Source organism: Aulostomus chinensis, chromosome 9 (genome assembly GCF_037954235.1).
Source record: "Aulostomus chinensis isolate RoL2024-O1b breed Wild chromosome 9, RoL_Achi_v1.0, whole genome shotgun sequence".
Classification (NCBI taxonomy): Eukaryota; Metazoa; Chordata; class Actinopteri; order Syngnathiformes; family Aulostomidae; genus Aulostomus; species Aulostomus chinensis.
Genome location: NC_141328.1, coordinates 10,511,060 through 10,532,326, shown reverse-complemented (window position 1 = coordinate 10,532,326; position 21,267 = coordinate 10,511,060). Strand labels below are relative to the sequence as shown.

Sequence of the window (21,267 nt, the reverse complement as noted above, 5' to 3'; positions counted from 1 at the left end):
CGTGACATGCAATGCTCCCAGGTTGCATCCAGCTGGGGACCTTTAGAGTATTTCATTCCTCATCTGTTCCCTTATTTCCTGTCACCTTGTTACTGTTGGCTGGTAATCTCTATGAACAGTCTACATATGTAGGCAAAATTAAAAGACTTAAGCATTCTAATTTCTGTTTTTAGTCAAACACCAACTCTATTCTTTGACCTCATGTTGCTGACTGGACTGTTAACTAATTTGGCTGTGATATCTGCTGGGTACCAACATTTTGACTGATGCTTTTGTGACACTATGCATAGGCCACTTCTCCGTCTTCCTAACAAATTTAACTCATTTTTAGCGCTAGTCCACCTTAGCGCTTTTGCCGATCTGATTTTTTTTTAGTTTTGGGTCTACACCATCGCTGTGCCTCCCATCGAAACAGCCTGCTGTTGTGCCCCTGGTGTGGTCAGATTGCTGCCTGGAATCACCATCCTCCCGGCTAGCCTCGCTGCTCCTGGGCAGTCGGATCTTGCTCCAGCTTGTGCTCAGGCTAACAGCTAGCATCAGGCTAGCTAGCCCCAGGCTAACTGCACCAGCAACCGGCATGACGCCGAGATACTCCGCCATTCAGCTGCTCAAGCTCAACAACTTCTCCACCCCGATCTGCATCAAAGTCATCACGCAAAACTGTCTTCTTCTTCTTTTTTTTGGGGGGGGGGGGGTTTCGGCGGTTGGCAACCCACCAGATTGAGCATTACCGCCCTCCTCTGTCCCATCGCGGAACACCATCTTTCCCTACTTCTAACCCCTACACCTAAACCCTACCTCTAAATCCTAAACATAATCCCTAAACCTAAATCCTATCATACAATCCTGTATCCCTCAAATACTCTAAAAGAACCCTAACACTCTCCCTATCCTCCATCCTTAGAACTCCCTCCAGACTGATCTCACCCTTCCCCATGTTCCTCCACCTGTCCCTCATCACCCTCCTCTCCACCTCATACCTGCCACACCTCAGAAGTACGTGCTCTACCGACTCTTCCTCACCACAGCCCTCACACAGCCCTGTGTCGTGCTTCCCTAACACCTTCAAAGTCCCGTTCAACCCACAATGTCCCAGCCTCAGCCTCACCTTCACTACTTCCTCCCTCCTCTGCCCACCTCCACCCCAACACCCACTAGCCCGCACACTCCTCTGAACCCTATAAAAGTGCCTACCCTTCTTCTCTTTGTCCCACCTTCCCTGCCACATGTCCATCACCCTCTCCCTCATTATCACCTTCTACTCACCCTCACATTCATCTCCACCGTCCTCTTCACCAACGCCCCCTTTGCCAACTCATCTGCCATCTCATTCCCCTCCACCCCCACATGTGCTGGTACCCATAAAAACCTAACCTGACCCCCCTGCTGAACTATCCTCGTGACTGCCTGAAGGACCTGGTACAAAATATCCTGATGACAACCCGTGTGACATGACCTGATGCTAGTTAGGACTGCTGCTGAATCTGAGCAGACCACCACCCTCCCCACTTGTGTACACTCCACCCACCTCAGTGCCACCAGCACCGCTACCATCTCCACCGTGAAAACCCCCAGCCTATCTGTCGTGCGCCTACTAAGCCCTATCCCTCTCCCCGCTACTGCCATCCCAAATCCTGTCTCCCCGGACTCCGCCCTTGATCCACACCTTCTCCCATCCACCATACACCCTTCTCATACACCTGTTGTGAGCCCTAACCAAGTCCTCCCCCTCCCCCTTCCTCCTCAACTCCAACAAACACCACTCCACCTCTGGCCACTCCATCCTCCATGGTGCCATCTCTGGGTACACCACTGTTGACTCACCCTAATGTGCCCTACTCCTAGCTCCCTAGCCAGTACATTCCCTATCCTCCCAAAGTGCTCCCTGTGTCTCCCCCCCCCCTCCCGTACTCCCAACACTCATCTAACACACTCTTGGTTGGATGCACCCTTGAGTGACCCTGCAGGTTAGCACAATACCTCACCATTAACTGCTTCCTTCTTAGCTCCAGGGGCATCTCACCCATCTCCACCTGCAGTGCTGCCACCGGTGTCGTCCCTAGCGCCCCACAACACACCCTCAGTGCCTTATTGTATACCACATCCAGAACCCGTGAGTGACACTAAGCAGCCGACCTATACACTATCCACCCATAATCTAATGCCGCCCTCACCATTGAAGTACAAATCGTCTTCAGTGCCGCACAGCTAGCCCCCCAGTCCCTACCTGACAAACACCTCATCACATTTATCACCTTCCTACACCTGCCCTCAACCCTCCTAATGTGCTCCACCCAAGTCAACTTACTATAAAAACTACTCCCAAATACTTAAAGGACCCCACTCCCTCTAACTCCCTACCATACATCCTAAGCTTTCCACCACCCACATCCCTCTTCCTAGTAAAGAACACTGTCTGCGTCTTATCTACTGAAAACCTGCTCCCCCAAGCAAAACTGTCTCCTGCAACGTCCCTGTTATGTCCATCGGAGCGCTCGGAAAATGTTTGTGTATTCCCAGCGCTGTCCCGACACGGTTCCCTTCATCTGGTCTACAGCTGATAGCGGCGCACACTGTCGACGTCATCTGAGCTCCGGGGCTGCTGGGAGTTGTGGTCGGAGATCGGGAATAGATCTCACTGTGCTTCGGAGCCCTCAGAGACACACTCAGCTGAGCTAACTCTCCAGATGGCTCTGCCTAAAGTGCTGACCGTGACGAATAAAACCTTTGTTCTCAATGACTTCTTTGTCTCTCGGAAGCTGGATTTCCTGTTCCGGTGTGAGACCTGGCTCTCTGCTGGAGACAACACTCCGTTCTCTGAGCTTTGCCCACCTGACTGCAGCTTTTTAAATTCCCCCCTAATGTCAGGGAGAGGCGGAGGTCTGGCCTCTGTTTACAAATCATCATTTCACTGTCACAGATTCCACACAACGGCTTTGCTAGCTTTGAACTCCAGCTCTTGGAACTAACTTTGTCCTCACCTGTTCTGTGTGCAGTAGTCTACCGCCCCCCCAAATTCAATAAGGACTTCATCTCTGACTTTACTGATTTTCTGTCTGGTCTCATGGTTAACTATGAAAATTTCATTTTTTGTGGCGATTTTAATATCCATGTCTGTTGTGACTCACAGCCTCTCTCCCAGGACTTTTTGAACTTACTTGCCTCTTTCAGTCTCATACAAGCTGCCAATGGCCCCACCCATGAAAAGGGTCACACTCTCGATCTGGTTTTAGCCCATGGTGTTTCTGTCACTGTTAATGAAATTCGTGCCATGTGACCATCTGACCACTCCCAAATTCTATTCTCTGTCTCAGTACAATGCGCAGGTAGTGCCCAGACTGCCCCCAAACAGGTCTTGCGCTCACTCAATTCATCAACTGCAGGGCAATTTTCAGCTGCCTTTAGTGACCCCCCCCTGCGTAGGCTGCCACTGGGCCCTATGGCTGAAAATACTGCTGACGAGCTCCTCTCCTTGTTCTCCTCAGCCTGCACCGGTATCCTGGTCTCTATGTCCCCTCTAAAGCTCCGCCTACACCTTGGCTCAATGACAACACACGCGCCCTCAGGCGTGATTGTAGGCACGCTGAGCGTAAATGGAAGAAAGACCGCCTCCATGTGTCCCTCCAAATCCTGCGCAGCTGCCTGGCGGACTACCACCGAGCAGTTAAAACAGCCAAAATGCATTACATTTCCACCCTGGTCTCCTCAAACAGTCACAAACCCCAGGTTCTTTTCCATACACTGAACTCTCTCATAACCCCCCGTAATCCATCCCCTGTTATGCCCTCTCCTGCCCTCTGTGACAGCTTTCAAAAATTCTTTATTAACAAGATAGCTGCACTCAGGCCTTCTGCCACCTCCATCACCCCTCTCCTTCGTCCCCCCCTCCCCTCCGTCAGCCAGCTACCCTCTTGCAGTTTGAGCCAGCTTCCTTATACTCTCTTTCTGCTGCAGTCAGGCACCTGCAGCCCTCCAGCTGCCCCTCTGACTGTCTGCCCTCCCGCCTACTCAAGGGCCCTTTAGTCTTTGATTGATCTCCAAACTGCCCTTCCTCTCCAAAGTCCTCGAGCGCAAAGTTTACGCCCAGCTGCAACAGTTCCTATCTGAAAACATCTTCAAGAAGTTCCAGTCTGGCTTCAGAACTGCACACAGCACTGAGACTGCTCTCCTGAGAGTGCTAAATGACCTGCTCCTAGCCGCCGACTCAGGTAGCCCTGTGATTCTGGTGTTCTTAGACCTCACCGCTGCCTTTGACACAGTGGATCACAGATCCTTCTGTCTCGCCTTGAACACCTTATAGGCATCAAAGACACAGCTCTGAGTTTTTCCAGTCTACCTGACCAACAGGAGCTTCTCCGTGCAGCTTGGAGACTTCACCTCCTCTGTCACCCCCCCCTCTCCTGTGGTGTGCCTCAAGGCTCTATTCTAGGTCCCATCCTTTTACTGTTGTACCTGCTGCCCATAGGGGAAATCATGAGAAAACACAACATCTCGTTTCACTGTTTTGCTGAAGATGTTCAGCTGTACCTCCCCTATGGGCTGATGGCCAGGATTCACTCAAACCCCTGCTGAACTGCCTGAATGACATCAAGGCCTGGATGACTATGAACTTACTCAACCTTAACGAGAAGACAGAAGTTATTGTTCTTGGTAGAACCCCTCAGCCTTTTCCACCGCTGCCCTGGGCCCACTCGCCTCGTACACCAAGCCGTCTGTCAGAAATCTCGCGTGATCTTTGATAGTGCCCTGAAGTTCGAGCAGCAGGTCAGTGCTGTTGTGAAGAAAAGTTTCTTCCTAAGAACTCTGGCTAAAATTAAAGCCTACCTGCCCCAGTCTGGCTTAGACAGCAATCCACGGTTTTATCACCTGTCGTCTGGACTACTGCAATGCTCTATATACCGGCATCACAAATCACAACTCCACCGCCTGCAGCTGGTTGAGAACGCAGCAGCTCAACTCCTCACCTGCACACAAAAAAAGCGCCCATATCACCCCCGGTCCTTGCATCGCTCCACTGGCTCCCCATCCAGCATTGCATTGATTTTAAAATCCTTCTGACTGTTTTTAAATCTCTCCATGCTCTAGCCCCACGTACCTGTCCGAGCTCCTCCACCCCCACACCCCCTCCAGAGCACTGCGGTCGGCAGACCAACTGCTGTTGGTGGCACCCCGTTCTAGGTTGAAGATCAGGGGGGACAGAACTTTCTCGGTGGTAGCCCCTAGGCTGTGGAACTCCCTCCCCTTCCACATCCGGGCAGCCGATTTCGTAGCAATTTTTAAGTCCCACCTGAACCCCTACCTCTTCTCTCTTACCTTCAGTTAGGTGCCAGTGTACACAAGTTGCCATTGTTGCTGCCCTCATGACAATTTTATTGTTTTCACTGATTGTTTTTATTATTTTTATTTGACTGTTTTATCGATCAATGATTTCTTCTTAAGCACTATCTGAAGCACTTTGGTGCGGCTCAGCCGTTTTGTAAATGTGCTGTTTATGAGCGGAGTTCGCAATAGCCCAAAAATAAATTTCTGTACCTATTTAAAGTTGTGCAGGACTTTTTACTACCTTTAAATATGCAATCAATATGTAGACCAGACTACATGTACATTGGTGGTGCATGATTCGGGCTTCTCATATTGTGATATTAGAGGGAATTTCCATCCATCCATCAGTCCATGTTTTTCCGCTTATCCTGCTGTTCAGGGTTGTGGGGGGGGGGGGGGGGGGGGGGGGGGGGGGATGGAGCCTGTCCCAGCAGCCTTCAGGCGAGGGGCAGGGCTCACCCTGGACAGGTTGCCAGTCCATCACAGGGCCAACATATATAGACAGACAACCATTCACACTCACAGCCATACTTACAGTCACTTTAGACTATCCTATTAGCCTAGACTCCATTTGCATGTCTTTGGACAGTGGGAGGAAGCTGGAGTACCCAGAGAGAACCCACGCAGGCACAGAGAGAGAACATGCAAACTCCACACAGAAAAATCCTGTGCCCGAGCTGGGGCTCTAAACCTGGAACCCTCTTGCTGTGAGGCGACAGTGCTAACCACCGTACCACTGTGCCGCCCACAGGAAATTTCTGTTTTAAATAATTTTTCCTATTTTCACTGACAAGCTCAAATGACAATACTGTGACTTCAATTAGACTTTAATTTTTCCTGTCCTAATGTCCATCTGTCCTGCTAAGTTAAAAAAAACAAACAAAACTTAAAAGCTTTCTACAGTACCTCCTTAGAATGTGTGTAACACTGTTAAATGTCCCCATCTAAAAAAACCAAAACTGTTTATTGCATCAAAAGTGCAGTCTTTCAACAAAACTGTCCATTGGGCCTGATGGATCAAATAAGGACGGATCTGACACTGTTACAAGTTGCTGTAAATCAGGGGTTTTTAAGTGTGTGTAGAAATTTCCCCCCAAAAATCTTACATTCATGTTAAAAACTAAATACTTTCATTCATCTGTTGTAAATGGTTTCAGAACATCCCTCTGACTTTAGAGAACTGAAAATAATATCACTTTGGAAACACAAAAGCAATGAAATTATTTATATATATCCTCTTGACTTTCCTGGTTAAATAAAAAAAAAATATAAAAAGTTTTGAATGTCCAAACATCAGAAAAGTTTTCTTTTATCATCAGAAAAAAATTACAGACGACTGAAACAATATTGACCTGTTTTCACTGCCCCATAGTACATTAAATACTAAAATATCTGACGTAAGATGAGGGTGGTTCCACTTCATTAAATCATGGGTTAGCTATTGTGTTTAGATAAAGTAGAGCAGCTTTGAAGGACACGATGAAGTAATCCGTTGTAACGCTACTTCCTTCCTTTTGGAGCTTTTTCTAATCCTTGGATGTACTTGCGAGGAATTTGATAATGTTCTGAAACAAAAGATTAGAGACATTTTAATCATTAAAACAATAAAGCAACAAAGAGAATGATATAAAATAACATAAAATATTAAAAGTTAACACACATATGGAAGTGTATATCAGAGAAACAAACCTAGCAGCAAATTGCCAACTTTTTGAATCTGGTTGCCTTGAATCTGGACAAGAATTTTTCCTTTGGTTCCATGGGCTGCAAGACAGAACTGGCTTGGACTTTGTGCTGTAACACAGTGGCCACAACTGAAGGATCCAATCCATACACCTCCAGGTTCTTTATCAGAGTCACCTAGAGGCAGGATGTGAAAACTATTAGAGGCACAACAATACATCAGTCAATATAAGGTTTCCAAAGACACCTGTCAGATAACAAGTGGCAAGAAAGTAATGCTCAAAGCTGTCTATGGTGTTTGGGTTTACAATCAAAACCTGGGTCCCATTTCCCCATGTGTGTGTGGTTTTTTTTTTTTTAACGATTGGTAAATATATCAGAATTTCTGTTTGAAGGGATAAGATTGGGGTCAGATTCAGGGTTGGGCATTCCGTAGAGATAACTAATCTGTTGTATGCATGACATGTCCACTACTGCTTTTCTTTTCTGTGAGTTCACTAATGTTTGACACCAAGCAGACAGAGCTACTGAAGATGGAATGAACTTGTCAGTCAACGAGACACGTCCTTTGAGATGTTTTATCCAACCTCACTACTGAGAACAGTAACTTGCAGATGCTACCATGCTAAGCAAATGCAGCCAAAATTACCATGCCTGTGGCATTTTTGGGGGAGTTGTCTTGCTGTAATCGAACCTGGATCTCAGCATGCTTCATTGGAGCTCCTTTAACATAGGACTAGGTTAAGGGACAGTGTGTTTGTGTAATGTTGCAGGCTACTATGTGCTTGACTGGACAGCATGAATGTTGTGGTTTGTGTTGTACTTGTAAATGCAAACAAGCCAAAAATGCTAAAAACAGCTAACATAAACGGCTAACAGTGAACTGGCTGACATTTGTGTTTAAGACTAAAAAGTCTCAAAAACGATCTGCTTATATATCTATCATAGTTTAGTCTGTATCATCAAATGTTAGCATAACACCACGCTGAGCTAAGATCGGCCGCATGGTTTATTTTCTATCTTCCAAACATCATCATTTTGGTATGTTAGTAAGGTCACGTTTTAGAGCATTGATAGCATGTAGCTGTACCCTCTTGGTCCTGATAAACATTTTTGAACAAACTTATGCTGAATAACTGTGAATTTCAGTGATTGTGGAAGGAGTAGTCACCTTTTTGTTAGAGCCTCGAGATACTACAGAAATGTCTATGAGCTCAATGTGACCCTTCTTTATTACAGGGGTTTGTCCAGGGAACACGACTTGATAGCACTCCTGCATTCGTTCCAGTACCCTGGGAAAATGAGGAACAATTGTTTAGTCTGTGACAAATATAAAGAAGAGAAAAGACACAGAATTTTGTCTATTAAAACATCCTTGTGTCCCAGCTTGGAGGCAATATTACAGAAGGCTGTGCTGCTGATTAACATTGCTCAACTTTATGTATAAATACTTAATCAAGGACAGAATTTTTTCAGTCAACTAACCGATGACACAAAAGAATGAAAGAACTATATTTATCCTGGAGAGGCAGTTTAGTTCCCAGTCCTTGACAGTCAAGTCTATATTTAGATTTAATCCATGCTAAAAACATTAGCACATCTACACTTGGGGATAAAATAAAACATACTAAAGTTTGATTTTTATTTCCAGAAATGCAGCAAAAAAGTATGACTATAACACACATTTAGGTTTTTGCAGGCCATCATTTGTTGTGCTGTTGCATTCTACCTTGTGTTCCCACTCATTTGTCTCCCTAATTTCTTAATATGTGATTGGGAACACAATGTACACCAGTAGAGTCCAACAAAACAACAATGTAATCCCCCCCCAAATAACCATCAAAACATTTAAGTAGTTTCAACTGCTTTCACTCACACAAGCAGATGATTACACACAGTTGTATTCATTGATGCAAATACAGTTTTTAAGTGTTCCTAAATGTTGTAATTGCCTGCAGTTTGACCTCCCGAAACTTCTTACACTGTAATCCTGGTTGGAAGGATGCAGAAGTTGTCTCCAACACACTTACAGACACACATTGTCTTTTATAAACACTGGATTCTGTGTGGATACAGATTATTCATGTTTTTTTGAATAAGTTTAGCAATATTTAAGGTAATTCACTTATCCACATACAAAGATCAGGGCCCTAATGCCAGTGCCTATTATTAAGAAAACTTCAATGAAGCTCAAACTTCTCATCAATTTCTGGGGTAGATCCAGGAAAAAAACAACAACAACAACAACAAAAAATCCCTAACATATTCTTAGATTTCTGCTGGCCATTTTCTGGGTTTTATATTACTTGTACTTAAATGGAAAATAAAAATTCGTTTTGTGAGAATAATAAGGTGTACAATTTAGTATGGATCCAGACAAAACTCCCAATCTAATGGAATGTAACCAAATATACTGTATTTCTATATGGAGTGATCTTAGTTCCTTAACTATGCAAATAAGGCACCTTAACTACAACTGTAGCAAATGTGTTGCTGAAATAATTAATATTTATGAAATATTACACATATCTAACACATTTTTGGTAGTTCTGCAAATACATCCAGACATAAATGAAGGTTTCAGTAGCAGATATTCAAATGATAAAGGCCTGTGTTCTCTGAGTACCTCTTGTGCTTTGTTTTTCATAGTAACAGACACAAACCAGATGGTGGAATGTAGACTTCAGAGCAGCAGTCATGTTGTTTTTTGTTTTGTTTTTTAGATCAGATTTGGGTTGCAGACAGTATTAGGGTTATTATTTTATTCTCTTACAGCCTTACAGTGATAATGCCTGCGCCCTCCACTTGTCTGTATTACAGTAAATAAAGCATTCAACAGTTATGGCTGTTGTATTCAGGAAATATATCAATTTCCCCAGTATGTGTATATACTGTGTTCTAAGTAATTTCCTTGAAGCCTGCCAAAATAGTAGCAACTATGATTACAATAAAAAAGACGTTATCATTTATGTTTCATATTATAATCATTCAATAAAAAAAATAAAAATAAATATATATATATATATATATATATATATATATGTGTGTGTGTGTGTACCTGCTAAAAAGGTCATCCCACTTGAGACACTCGATCTCCTGATACTCTGACTTCTCCAGCAAGCAGTCACATAGAGTTGGGTTTATGATCACGTAACTGGTTGAAAGAAACAAACAAAAACAAATCACTGGAGTCATATACACTACCAGAGCCTTATGCCAGATGGAAAGCATTCAATAGAGCTCATGCTGGCTTGTAAAACTACACAATGACAGATTTTCATTTAATTTCTCTATTCTCTCAATATCTATTTGTTTCACATCAAATGATGCACAATATGACCTAAAAGGAAACAGAGATGGCTCTTGAGTTTCAGAGTCACATTAAAACATTCTAGTTACTTACAATATCACATGCCATTGGGCGAGCTCCCTATTTGTTCACTGGCCATTAAATCTGCCCTTTTACCAGGACCCAAAGTTCCCAGTCGATGGTTTTATTTTAACCCAAACTGAGCTCAATCTTGTCATTATAATTCAATTTTACCAATAACTATTATTGATACACAGATTGTTCTCAAGAAGGGAACTTCCCTGTGTTGTCTGCTGACTACAATTGAATTTGATTGGGAGACATCTTCACATATTATAATCAAAATATGTCAGAGATAATAATGTCACTTTGCTCTGATATAATATGCTCTGTTGTTTAAAAATGCACTCTATACAAACATCACACCTTAACATCCTTCACAAAATTAATGCAACCACTTACTTTTTGTTAATTCCATCCACCAATTCATTCTTCTTCACATACTCTGTGACAATTCCTCTCACCTCTGCAGGCTGCAGCACTGTTCCTTTCCTGTATGGGTGCGAAAGCCCATGTCAGTACATGAACACATGCAAATATATAGATACATTCACTTGAAAGTACTTCATTCATCCCCAAGGGGGATTAGCTTCCATTGCAGTTGCTCCCTCTAAAGTAAGGAAACAAAGCGAGAAAAATAATGTAATGCATTAAGTGTAATAATTGATTAGCATTTACTAAATTGCATGTAAGTGGCTGTGAATTATCGCACATTTTACAGTACTGAATAATTACTGAGTTTGACTTGTTATACATATAATCAGATATGTATTATAAATAACAAGTTATGGGTTAGGAGTTGTTGACAGGGTTGAAAAGTCCAAGGACCAGAGTGTCAGACACTTGGTGGGACAGGTTGAATAGTTTGATGGCTACAGGCAGGAATCTCTTATGACGCTCTGTGGTGCATTGGACAGGGACGAGTCATTGAAAGTGCTCTTTTGATTGGCCAGCAAGTCATGGAGTGGGTGGTTGCATTCTTGAGCTTCATCCATCCATTTTCTACCGCTTATCCTGTTAAGAGTCGCGGGGGTGGTAGCGGGGGCAGGGGCTGGAGTCTATCCCAAATGCCTTTGGGCAAGAGGTGGGGTACAGCCTGGACGGGTCACCAGTCCATCGTGGGGCCAACACATATAGACAGACAACCATTCACACTCACAGCCACGCCTACAATCAATTTAGAGTATCCACTTAGCCTAGTCCTCTCTTGCATGTCTTTGGACTGTGGGAGGAAGCCAGAGTACCTGGAGGGAACCCACACAGGCACAGGGAAACATGCAGACTCCACACAGAAAGATCCTGTGCTTGAACCAGGGCTCGAACCTAGAACCTTCTTGTTGTGCTTAACACTGCACCACCCTTTTCCTATATTTATTCATGAGTGTGCTCTTTAATTATAGAGGGGAACTTCACGATTTATTTTTTTTCCGCCATGCTTTCTCCAAGTCCCCTTGCTTGCTTAATTCCTTCCCTTCAGCTACAGACCTCCTCTTTGCACCTAGATGGATTCTCTTGCCTTAATTATTTTTATGCTGTAGCAGAGGGGAGTATGTGTGACAGAGGAAGTGACATCATTAATCGCATTGGGAAGGAGGAAGTGGAGATGAATTAGGCTCCACCTGTGAGCTAAAAAAGGAGGGAAATTAGAACAAAGGATGCAGTGAAGGGAGAGTGAAGGTCCGATCTACAGAGGAAGTGAGAGCAAGAGGAAAAGGGAGGAAAATAATCATAAGATGGCCTTACCTAAAGGAACCGGATTCTCTCCACCCCCCCCCCCCCCCCCCCCCCCCCCCCCCACACACACACACACACCTGCACAACCTTCATGAACCTGGACTGATTCCCCCTCCCCCCTTCCCGTCTCCTGTCATACTCCTGCATACCTCCTGCATACCTTTTGCGGGGTATAAATAGAGACTTTAAATTAATAACCCATATCTTATGTTGAGTTATTGGTCTGATTTTTTTGAACTGATTGTTGATATTTTGAGTTATGCATTATGATGATGTTTTTCTGATTGACTCTGCCTTATTTGAACGATTTTTGCGGGTGATGGACTATAAAGAACTTTGTGCGGCCTTAATTCCAGATGTCATTGATTTTTTCTTATATACTTGAACGGTGTATTTGATTTAAATGGAATTTTATAGATTGAATGGACTGCCGGGTTTTCTCTCCCTCTGAATTATAGTTTGAAATAGTACATGACAGTTGAGTGGTGTATTCTCCTGTCTGGCGCCCAACCTCCATTTCCTGTTGGGAGAGGTAGTTCAATGCTATAATGCATGAACCCAGTCAAAATTTACCAGCCAATAGAATCTGAGTTATAGAGTTAACCAATAAAATGATCCATGCCCCAATGCAGATGGGTCAGCTTTTGTCCCTTGAGGTCCCATATGAGCGATTATCACGTTAAAAGGAAGAGCACTGCTAGATCTAATAATAGGGTTTTATACTAAATGTTCCAAACAAAAGCAAGGTCATGCCCATGAGGGTTGCAAGTTGTACATCAGCTTTCAGCATAGTGTAATGTTTGATACGACTCTTCCTTTTGCCTCAGCATCATGTTTGTAAGAACCAAATTTACTACTAATTTACTGCACCAAGCTTTGTAATACAATGGGTAATGATGCTGCCTTCCAACTTGTTTATTTGAGTTCGGACCAAAGTTGATAAAGACATTTTTTTTATTTCATCAGCGAGGCAACCTAAAAGTGATTTTTGCATTTTTTTTTAGGAGTGAAACTAAAAACCAACGACTTACTTTTGTCCGTTTCCTACCTTCTTGTTGTTTAATTCAGTATCATCTAAGCAGAAAGGATCACTATGGAAACCTCTTACTGCAGTAGAAGCCACTGATTCAATAAGACATTAGACTATCTGTGAGGTAGTGGGGTCAGTCTGCCTCATTTATGAAGACATTACTGATGGTTTAATTAACACGTTTCATATAAAAATAGATATGTCAATCAAATATTTGATTTGATGTTTTAATTCCCATTGAAATTTAAGTGTTGTTGGATGTTTTCTTTGATTTTTCAGGAAATATTACATATGGTATCACATTTGGGGATTGGTATTATTCTATAATCCAGCGTACACTGACTGAATGGACGAGAAAGCTCTGTCAAGACACGCCTTGACATTAAGAATTGTGCGACTGTGTCATCGTAATATTATCTTACCTCCTTCAGAGGGAGGTCAAGCCCAGCCACAGAGTACCTCCTGGGGCTGGTACGGCTAGAGTTCCTCATTCAGTGAAATATGAGGCATGTGGATGCTGGCTGACACACAAACTTTAACTCTCCCTGCGATGTCCCCCTGCTGTCTGAGCCATGCAAACATACAGATGCATCAAGAATCAGGGTTAGAAAAATACACAAACTCGCACACACCTTTTATTTGCATCCAGAAAAAGAGGATCCAGGCGAGCTGATACAGAGTATAAAGTTGTGATCTCAGGAGGATGATATGGAGTTTCTCCCCCATCATCCGGCAATTGAACCTCTTCAACATCTGTCTCTTCAACAGTGAAGTAGCGCAGTCTGTAAAGTGTAACGTGATAAAAAGGAAAAGCACATTGTTGGTCAGCCTGAGTGAAGGAGATCTGTAAATTTAAATCTTAGAATCTCAGTTTATTCATCAATTCAAGCTTTTTTGCTGGTTATAGATCTAGTAGAAATAATACAAACTGGATGGCAATTTGGAACTCCCATCCAATGTTTCATTCAAATCATCCTCTCGCACTCTCCCTCCCCGCCTTCTTTGTCTGCACCAACAGTGCAGCATGTTTTGGGTATCAGTTTCCAATTACTGTTACAATTAATTCCAATCTGCTAATTCCACCATCAGCCATCTATACTAAGTAACTTGGGAAAATGAAGCAATTGCTAGCAGGGAAAATAAATGCCCCTCTTCTTCTTATGTTGAGTAATAGCATAATGCCCATAAATCAAGAAGTTTCAGACAAGTAAAATGAGTGCCTTGTGGCAGACAGGGATGCATGGTAAAAGCGAGGCTTACAGGGAACCAATTTTAACACTAATGGTACCATGATTCTGAAGCCATTATTAAGTACAATGTACTTTAAAGAAATATCTACGCCATTCAAATAAAAGCCAGGCTCACTCTGGATTTCTCCAGTCCACCTCCACGATGCTCTCCACACCCTTAGTCAGCTCTTTCACTTGCACAAGGTTGTGCTGTTGCTGCATGGCCTGTAGAAACTTTGACAGCTGTTGGAAAATAAATTGTGAATAAGTGAATAATGATGATGCACATAGAAATCATATGTGTATATGTCGAAACTGTATTCTGATCTACCTTTTTATAGCTGGATTTTTTGATATCTAGTTGTTTTCCTCTTGGGCTGAAAATACAAGATATTTTGAGCGCTAATTTGACTTTCTCCTTGGCACTTCTTACAAAAGGAATGTTACTTTACCAGCAGGAGAACATGTGATTGCGAAGAAATGTGCTGGTTAACAGAGGGAGCTCTGATTTCTTCACCTTGCTCTTGAGGGCGTGGAGGAAACATCGCAAGAGCAGGGCATCCATTATCTCTGTGAAACCAGAGAAAGACCTGGGTGACATCCTTTTTTCTTTCTCTGAACATGCTCCCATTTTTCTACTTTAGTCTTCCAGTTTAATCAACAGAACAAAACCATATGGTCAAAAATAACTCAGTAAGCCCCATAGCCTGCCCTGCAAGCTATTAGGCAGTAATGCCTAAATTAAATCTGAATCTGGGATAACTACCCTTTTGAAGCTGTATCTGAGTCTTATTAAAAGTTGATTCAGCAGAGCTGCAGCGCTAAGTATACCTCTATGCCAAATCTACAGCTTGAAACATAATTTTAATGGCATCTTAACACATTTACTTGCCAATAACCTATTAGGCAAGAGAGTTACACAATTAGATAAATATGATGGGAGATTCTTTGAATAAATCTGATACCTTGTGGTGTTTTGTGGTTCTCCTGGTTCTCCTCTTCTTCCTCATTGCAATTTTCAGCCTTCTCTTCCTCCTGCTCAAACATGCTCAGCTTCTCAATACCAGAACAGGCCTGGTCTAAGACCAATTCACTTGGATTCTGCTCCTCCTTCTCGTCCACACACTTCTCAACCTCCTCCTCCTTATCATTATCTCTTTCATCAACTTCACATTCCTCTCCATTCATGCTTTGAACTTCACTTTGTGCATCTGGTAAAGTGGGAGGACATGACTTAACTCCAAAAGACCTGAAAGAAATTGATAAAACACACACACACACACACACACACACACACACACACACACACACACACACACACACACATTACTTGCTTGCTTTTGCATCGCTTGCTTTTTAAAATTAGTTTCTACTTGGAAACTGTTGATAAATAGAACAAAATGGGCGGATGGTTTTAATTTTGATTGCCTTTGCACAAAGAGTGGAAACAGGAGTACAACTTCTAGCCTGGCTTTGTGAAGGTAAAAAAAACTGCCAAGAGATTATTTGCTGAACATTTCTGGGTTGGGTACAGTGACTTCTTTCTGACTTGAGTTATTGTGAATGTAAGACAACTTCCAGAGACCTTGGGACATCAAAGGGTTTGGTCATAAGGTTTTCAAAAACATGTTTTGTGAACCAATGATGTTCTCAATTTTGTTCTTTCCTCATCTCATTTTCTAACTATCATAGAACATCCATCCATTTTCTTCCACTTAGTCCTGTGAAGGGTCGCAGGGGGGGTGGAGCCTATCCCAGTGGCTTTCGGGTGAGAGGCGGGGTTCACCCTGGACAGGTTGCCAGTCCATCTCAGCAACACCAAGGACCAACACATATAGACAGACAACCATTCACACTCACAGCCACATTAGAGTATTGGAGAATTTAGAGTATCCAATTAACCTAGTCCCTATTTGCATGTCTTTGGACTGTGGGAGGAAGCTGGAGTACCTGTAGAGAACCCATGCAGGCACAGGGAGAACATGGAGACTCCACACAGAAAGAAAAGATCCCATGCCCGAGCCGGGACTCGAACTTGGAACCTTCTTGCTGTGGGGCAACAGTGCTAACCACTGCACCACTGTGCAGCCTCAACTGTCATACACATAGCTTTAAACTGAATATATAATTATGACAGAGGTCAATTGTCTCATTTCAGTCTTAGCAGGAAAGAAAATTTCAGTATTCAAAAAATTCAGATCAAATTTTTCCATTAAATACAAAAACCATTATAAACATAACAAAAAAAACCCAAACACTTACCAGAGATTATCCATGTATGTGTGGAGAACACACACTCCTCTCCCTTTAAAGCCTAAACTCTGCATTTCTGCACTGGACACTGCAGCAGTACCTACTGCAACAGGAGCTCTGTAATCATTGCAGAGTACAGTCACCCTCACATAAGTCAAGAATAAGGGAAAGTCTTCCCAAATGTTTAATCATCACTTACCTATTACTGACTAGAGTAACAGCACAGCAGTCACCCTGTTTCACATCTGGGAGACCACACGAAGGCACCACCACACCTGGCAGCATGAGATCTTTGGAGAAGCATAAATGTTAAGCCATTGGTCCTTATTCATCAATTGGTACAAATTGGAGTGCAGAAATCATCTTATGATAGGACTCATGTCTGATATATGAAACTGTCAAACCACATTAATCAATGTGTACAAATGACCCACCGTTGATAGATGTGGTCGTCAAAAACAATCGTCATTTAAATGTCACACTGCACTGTAATCTGTTTTTAGAAGCCTTGCACCTCATTTTACACGGAGAAGCATAATCAGGCAGAGAAGAGGAAGTTCTTTGACTAAGTGACTGAACTTTCACATCACATGATCAACTGAACCAAATAGTTTTATATGACAGCCTGAAAAGTGAACTAAAAGGCAATCTGAACATGTAGTTTTGATTGAAATAACTACTATATGATCAACATGTTTGCCATCATCAATCAAAAGGTAGCAGATGTTTTAATATTTAATTAATGAAGCTTGTCAGTGACAGATGATTAGTAGCCCCCTCCACTTGTCCAAGACAGCCATCTGTACTTCAGCAGCCTGGTGCAGATCTCTGCGCATACCCCATGTGCTGCATATCTGCTGAATCTGTGCTTCTGCTCTGTTGCAGAGGTTTTCATGTATTAAATATATCATATCAATGTAAAAAAAGCGCAGTTTCTCAGCAAGGAGATGACTCCAGCCATGAACTTTGCCGAGGTTTACTGCACTCCATGAGTTAAAAATGTGTACATGATATGAGACCTGACATGAGATTTGATCATTGTCTCTGCTCATAAATAATGACATTTGATTGGGAACAATTCTATGCTTGACATATGCCCATTTCATGTTGTATGTTCCTGCGATTAATGAAGGCCAGTGTGACCTCCTCTACGTTTAAGTGAATATAATATCTGTAGACATTTTACTCTTCGTATAAGAAACATACCAGCCCCTCCAACCAGCTTCTGAAGCACAAGAGGCCATGTCCTGAATGTCGGCAGGGCAGCAGGGTAACGCCAAAGCATATACACTAAAAAAAAATGACAGTGCACATATAAGTTAATTAAATAATCTTATAGATTTTAAATTACTTAATTCGTCAAAAGTAACTACTCACCTGTAGGATAAAGTTTTTTCTCTAGTTCAAAGAACAGGGGATTTTTGTGGAGAACATATAGTGTCACGGCATCTCCTTTGTGTGCATAAATCTTCACAACATTTATTTCCTCTTTGTTCGGGACAAGCTCTGATAACTCATCAGCAGACAGTGATGGGAAGGCTGCAGCTATGTCAGCTTTGAGTTTTCTCCTAAAAGGTAACGAGAAGAAAATTTAAAATTATAGTTCAAGGGTTGATGACATGTCGTTACATTTCAGTGACAGCCACTGAAACAGGTACATATATTGTGTGACTGAGTATCAGAATATTTTGCTACCTTATATGCAGTAAAGCTACCTGCAGCTTGTACACACAAATATTTATACATTTACCAATTTTGCCAAAATTGCAGAATTGCAGAAAAATGTACATCAAATATTAACGACATATACTATTTATTTATTTGCAATAATTTTTCACATTGTGATTTTATAAAACAGCATCAGTTAAACAAACAATATAAATAAATAAATAATTGAATTATTGTATATTTAACTCCTGTGAAATAATAAATGAATCTGTACTTTATCTAAAAATGATACTCAATTTAGGCAGAAACTAGAGGTACTAAAAACCAATTCAAAAGTAAAAAAGATAATAAAAGATGATTTACTAATCATTTTAGATAACATAATGAAACTGCTGTCAAAGTATTTCAGATATTATTTTGGGGTAAATCTTACTAAATTTTCGCTTTGCTGTGTTGGAGAGTAAACCTGTATAGCAGACTAACAGCATTAGCAAATATCCCAAGATATGATAACAATGCTGCACAAAGCTAATAATGCTACATTGACTCTGAACCTATTAAAAAAACAACTGCGAGACAACTGTAGAATGTGTTAAACTAATAACTTGGTATCGTAACCAAACACAAATACTGCGCTAGTGTCTTCTTGCTAACTAGCTAAATGATCATTTATTAAAATAGACAGTAAACATGACCATTTGGCTACGAGTGTTGAGCAGCTTTGACTCACCTCTCTGATCCCTTGATCACAGTGTTGGATTTGACACGAAATGGTTTGGCAAACATCTTCAAATCATAAATAAAACAACGACGAACTCAATTTGTCCGTTTATGGGATCTGATAGATCTGGTTGCGGAAGATCAACACTGAAATGTGATCAGATACTGTCGGCACCAGGTACATAACCAAACATGGTATATTACGGTGCTGAGCTGGTCCTACTTGGTTTGGCGGTCCGGCCCAAACATACTTCCGACGTGAAACTGTAACTGCGGTAAAGCGATTGCGTTCCACAGGAGTTCGACGCATGAAAGTGGGAAGAAAAGTTTTATACAACGGGTATGTATTATAACAACTCGATCAGGACAAGGTAAAAATCAAGTTACACATTTCGTCACAATTTATCTAATCATACAACTTCACAATAGCTCCTTATGAAGCCATTTGACTTCTTCCTACATGTTTTCTCAATGACAGATTTGTTCATACTACTAGCTAGAAATGAAAGATATTATTATTACAAATAGGAAATACATGAAGTATTTTACCAAGAAACTTAAAAAAAATTATCACCAAAATTATAATCAAAAACATCACATTAGCATGAGAAATTTGAAGGCATCAGAACCCCTTTTCACTTATAATCAAAATAAATAAATAAGAGATTAGCAAACTTTTTTAATTCCCGGGAGACTCAAATTATGCTTTATTATTATTATTATTATTATTATTGATAAAACGTATTTGATGTGTACCTTGGAAATAAAAGACACTATAATACTGCAATTCTTATGTAACCTCATGGGATTATGTTGTGTTAAAGATTAGGGACAAGGCTAAAATCATGCTTGTAAATTTGTTTTAATTCTTGCATCAGATATACCTTCGATTACAATTATAATACTGTTAAAACAAAGTGTGAGATAGTTTTATGGGTCATATAATTGACTATAAATGCATATTTGTGCATGTTCTCCCCAGACGAAAACAACAGTGGAATGGCTCAGAATAATAAATATCTGGTAGACAACCGTTGTTATAGTCACAGAATTATTTACCAAAACTACAGGACAATATTTTTCTTTAACATAATGTTCTTGTAAAGGGTGCAAATAAATTATATTTAGTTTTCATTAAATTTGCTTGAGAGAGATGTTGAACTTTTGAACCATGCTTATACTTTGTGCATGGCATATTTCTTATTTGGTGAACCAAACTGTACAGTATGTACTCAGCATTTACGCATCATGAGTTTCAAATTGCACATCAGATATGCAAAAAAAGTTAGATGGTACTTGTGGCTGTAGTGGTTATGGTACAGTAAATAGTTATATCTCTGTTCTGTCCTATTTTATTTGTCAGTTTGCCTGTTAAATCCCTAATTTGCCCCTCAACAATGTCTAGGCATGCTCCCGATGGATGGTATCTGGGGGGATCTCCTCTCAGACCTGGATCAGGGAATCAGTCAGGTCTTGGACAATCTGTGTTGCAATGTGGTGGAGGTGGATGCAACAATACTAGAAGTGCTAGATTACATAAAGGTCTTGGGAATGGGTGGGCCAGTCATGAGCATCAATGCCTTCATTGTCCAGGAGCTGCTGACACACTCCAGGCCACATGAGGCCAGGTATTTTCATGCACAGAAGAAACCCAGGGCCCACTGCACCAGCATATGATCTGATAATGAGTCAAAGGATCTCATTTTGGTACCTAACGGCAGTCAGGTTACCTTTGGCTAGCGCTTGGAAGTCCTCCAAGGATATGTCTCCCCTGACCGTAACCAACCCACCACCAAACCAATAATGCAGGAGGATGTTGCAGGCTGCAGAATGCTCTCCACAGCATCTCCAAGCTCTCTCACATTTGTCACATGTGGTGAATGTAAACCTGCTCTCATCTGAGAACAGGGTGCCAATAGTGGCATGGTGCTGTAAGCACCAGCCCAACTTGAGGATGCGGGGCCCTCATACTACACTCATGGAGTATGTTTCTGACAGTTTGGGAAGAAACATGCACACAAGTGGCCTGCTGGAGATCATTTTGTAGGACTCTGGCAGTACTCCTCCTGTTTCTCCTTGCACAAAGGAGCAAATAGCAGTCCTGCTGCTGGGTTGTAGCCCTCCTACAGCTCCCTCCTCCTCTCCTGGTGTACTGGCCTTACGGTAAATCCCTCACACTCAGCAGCAAACCTTCTGGGCATGATATGTATGGATGCGCCATCTGAAGGAACTGCACTATCTGAGCAACTTTTGTCAGA

At 42.0% G+C, this 21,267-nt stretch overlaps 1 protein-coding gene across 1 annotated transcript; it reads right to left on the bottom strand.

Moving 5' to 3' along the window:
- Positions 1-5,831: 5,831 nt before the first annotated feature.
- Positions 5,832-19,254, bottom strand: eif2d (eukaryotic translation initiation factor 2D). The gene is given in 16 exon segments (XM_086212638.1): positions 5,832-6,887; positions 7,012-7,083; positions 7,086-7,182; positions 8,177-8,297; positions 10,064-10,159; positions 10,778-10,867; positions 13,772-13,921; positions 14,505-14,611; positions 14,700-14,745; positions 14,821-14,938; positions 15,334-15,617; positions 16,631-16,738; positions 16,821-16,911; positions 17,828-17,911; positions 17,999-18,189; positions 19,020-19,254. Coding segments are annotated over 16 exon segments (1,776 nt in total). The 5' UTR covers positions 19,076-19,254; the 3' UTR covers positions 5,832-6,822.
- Positions 19,255-21,267: the final 2,013 nt, after the last annotated feature.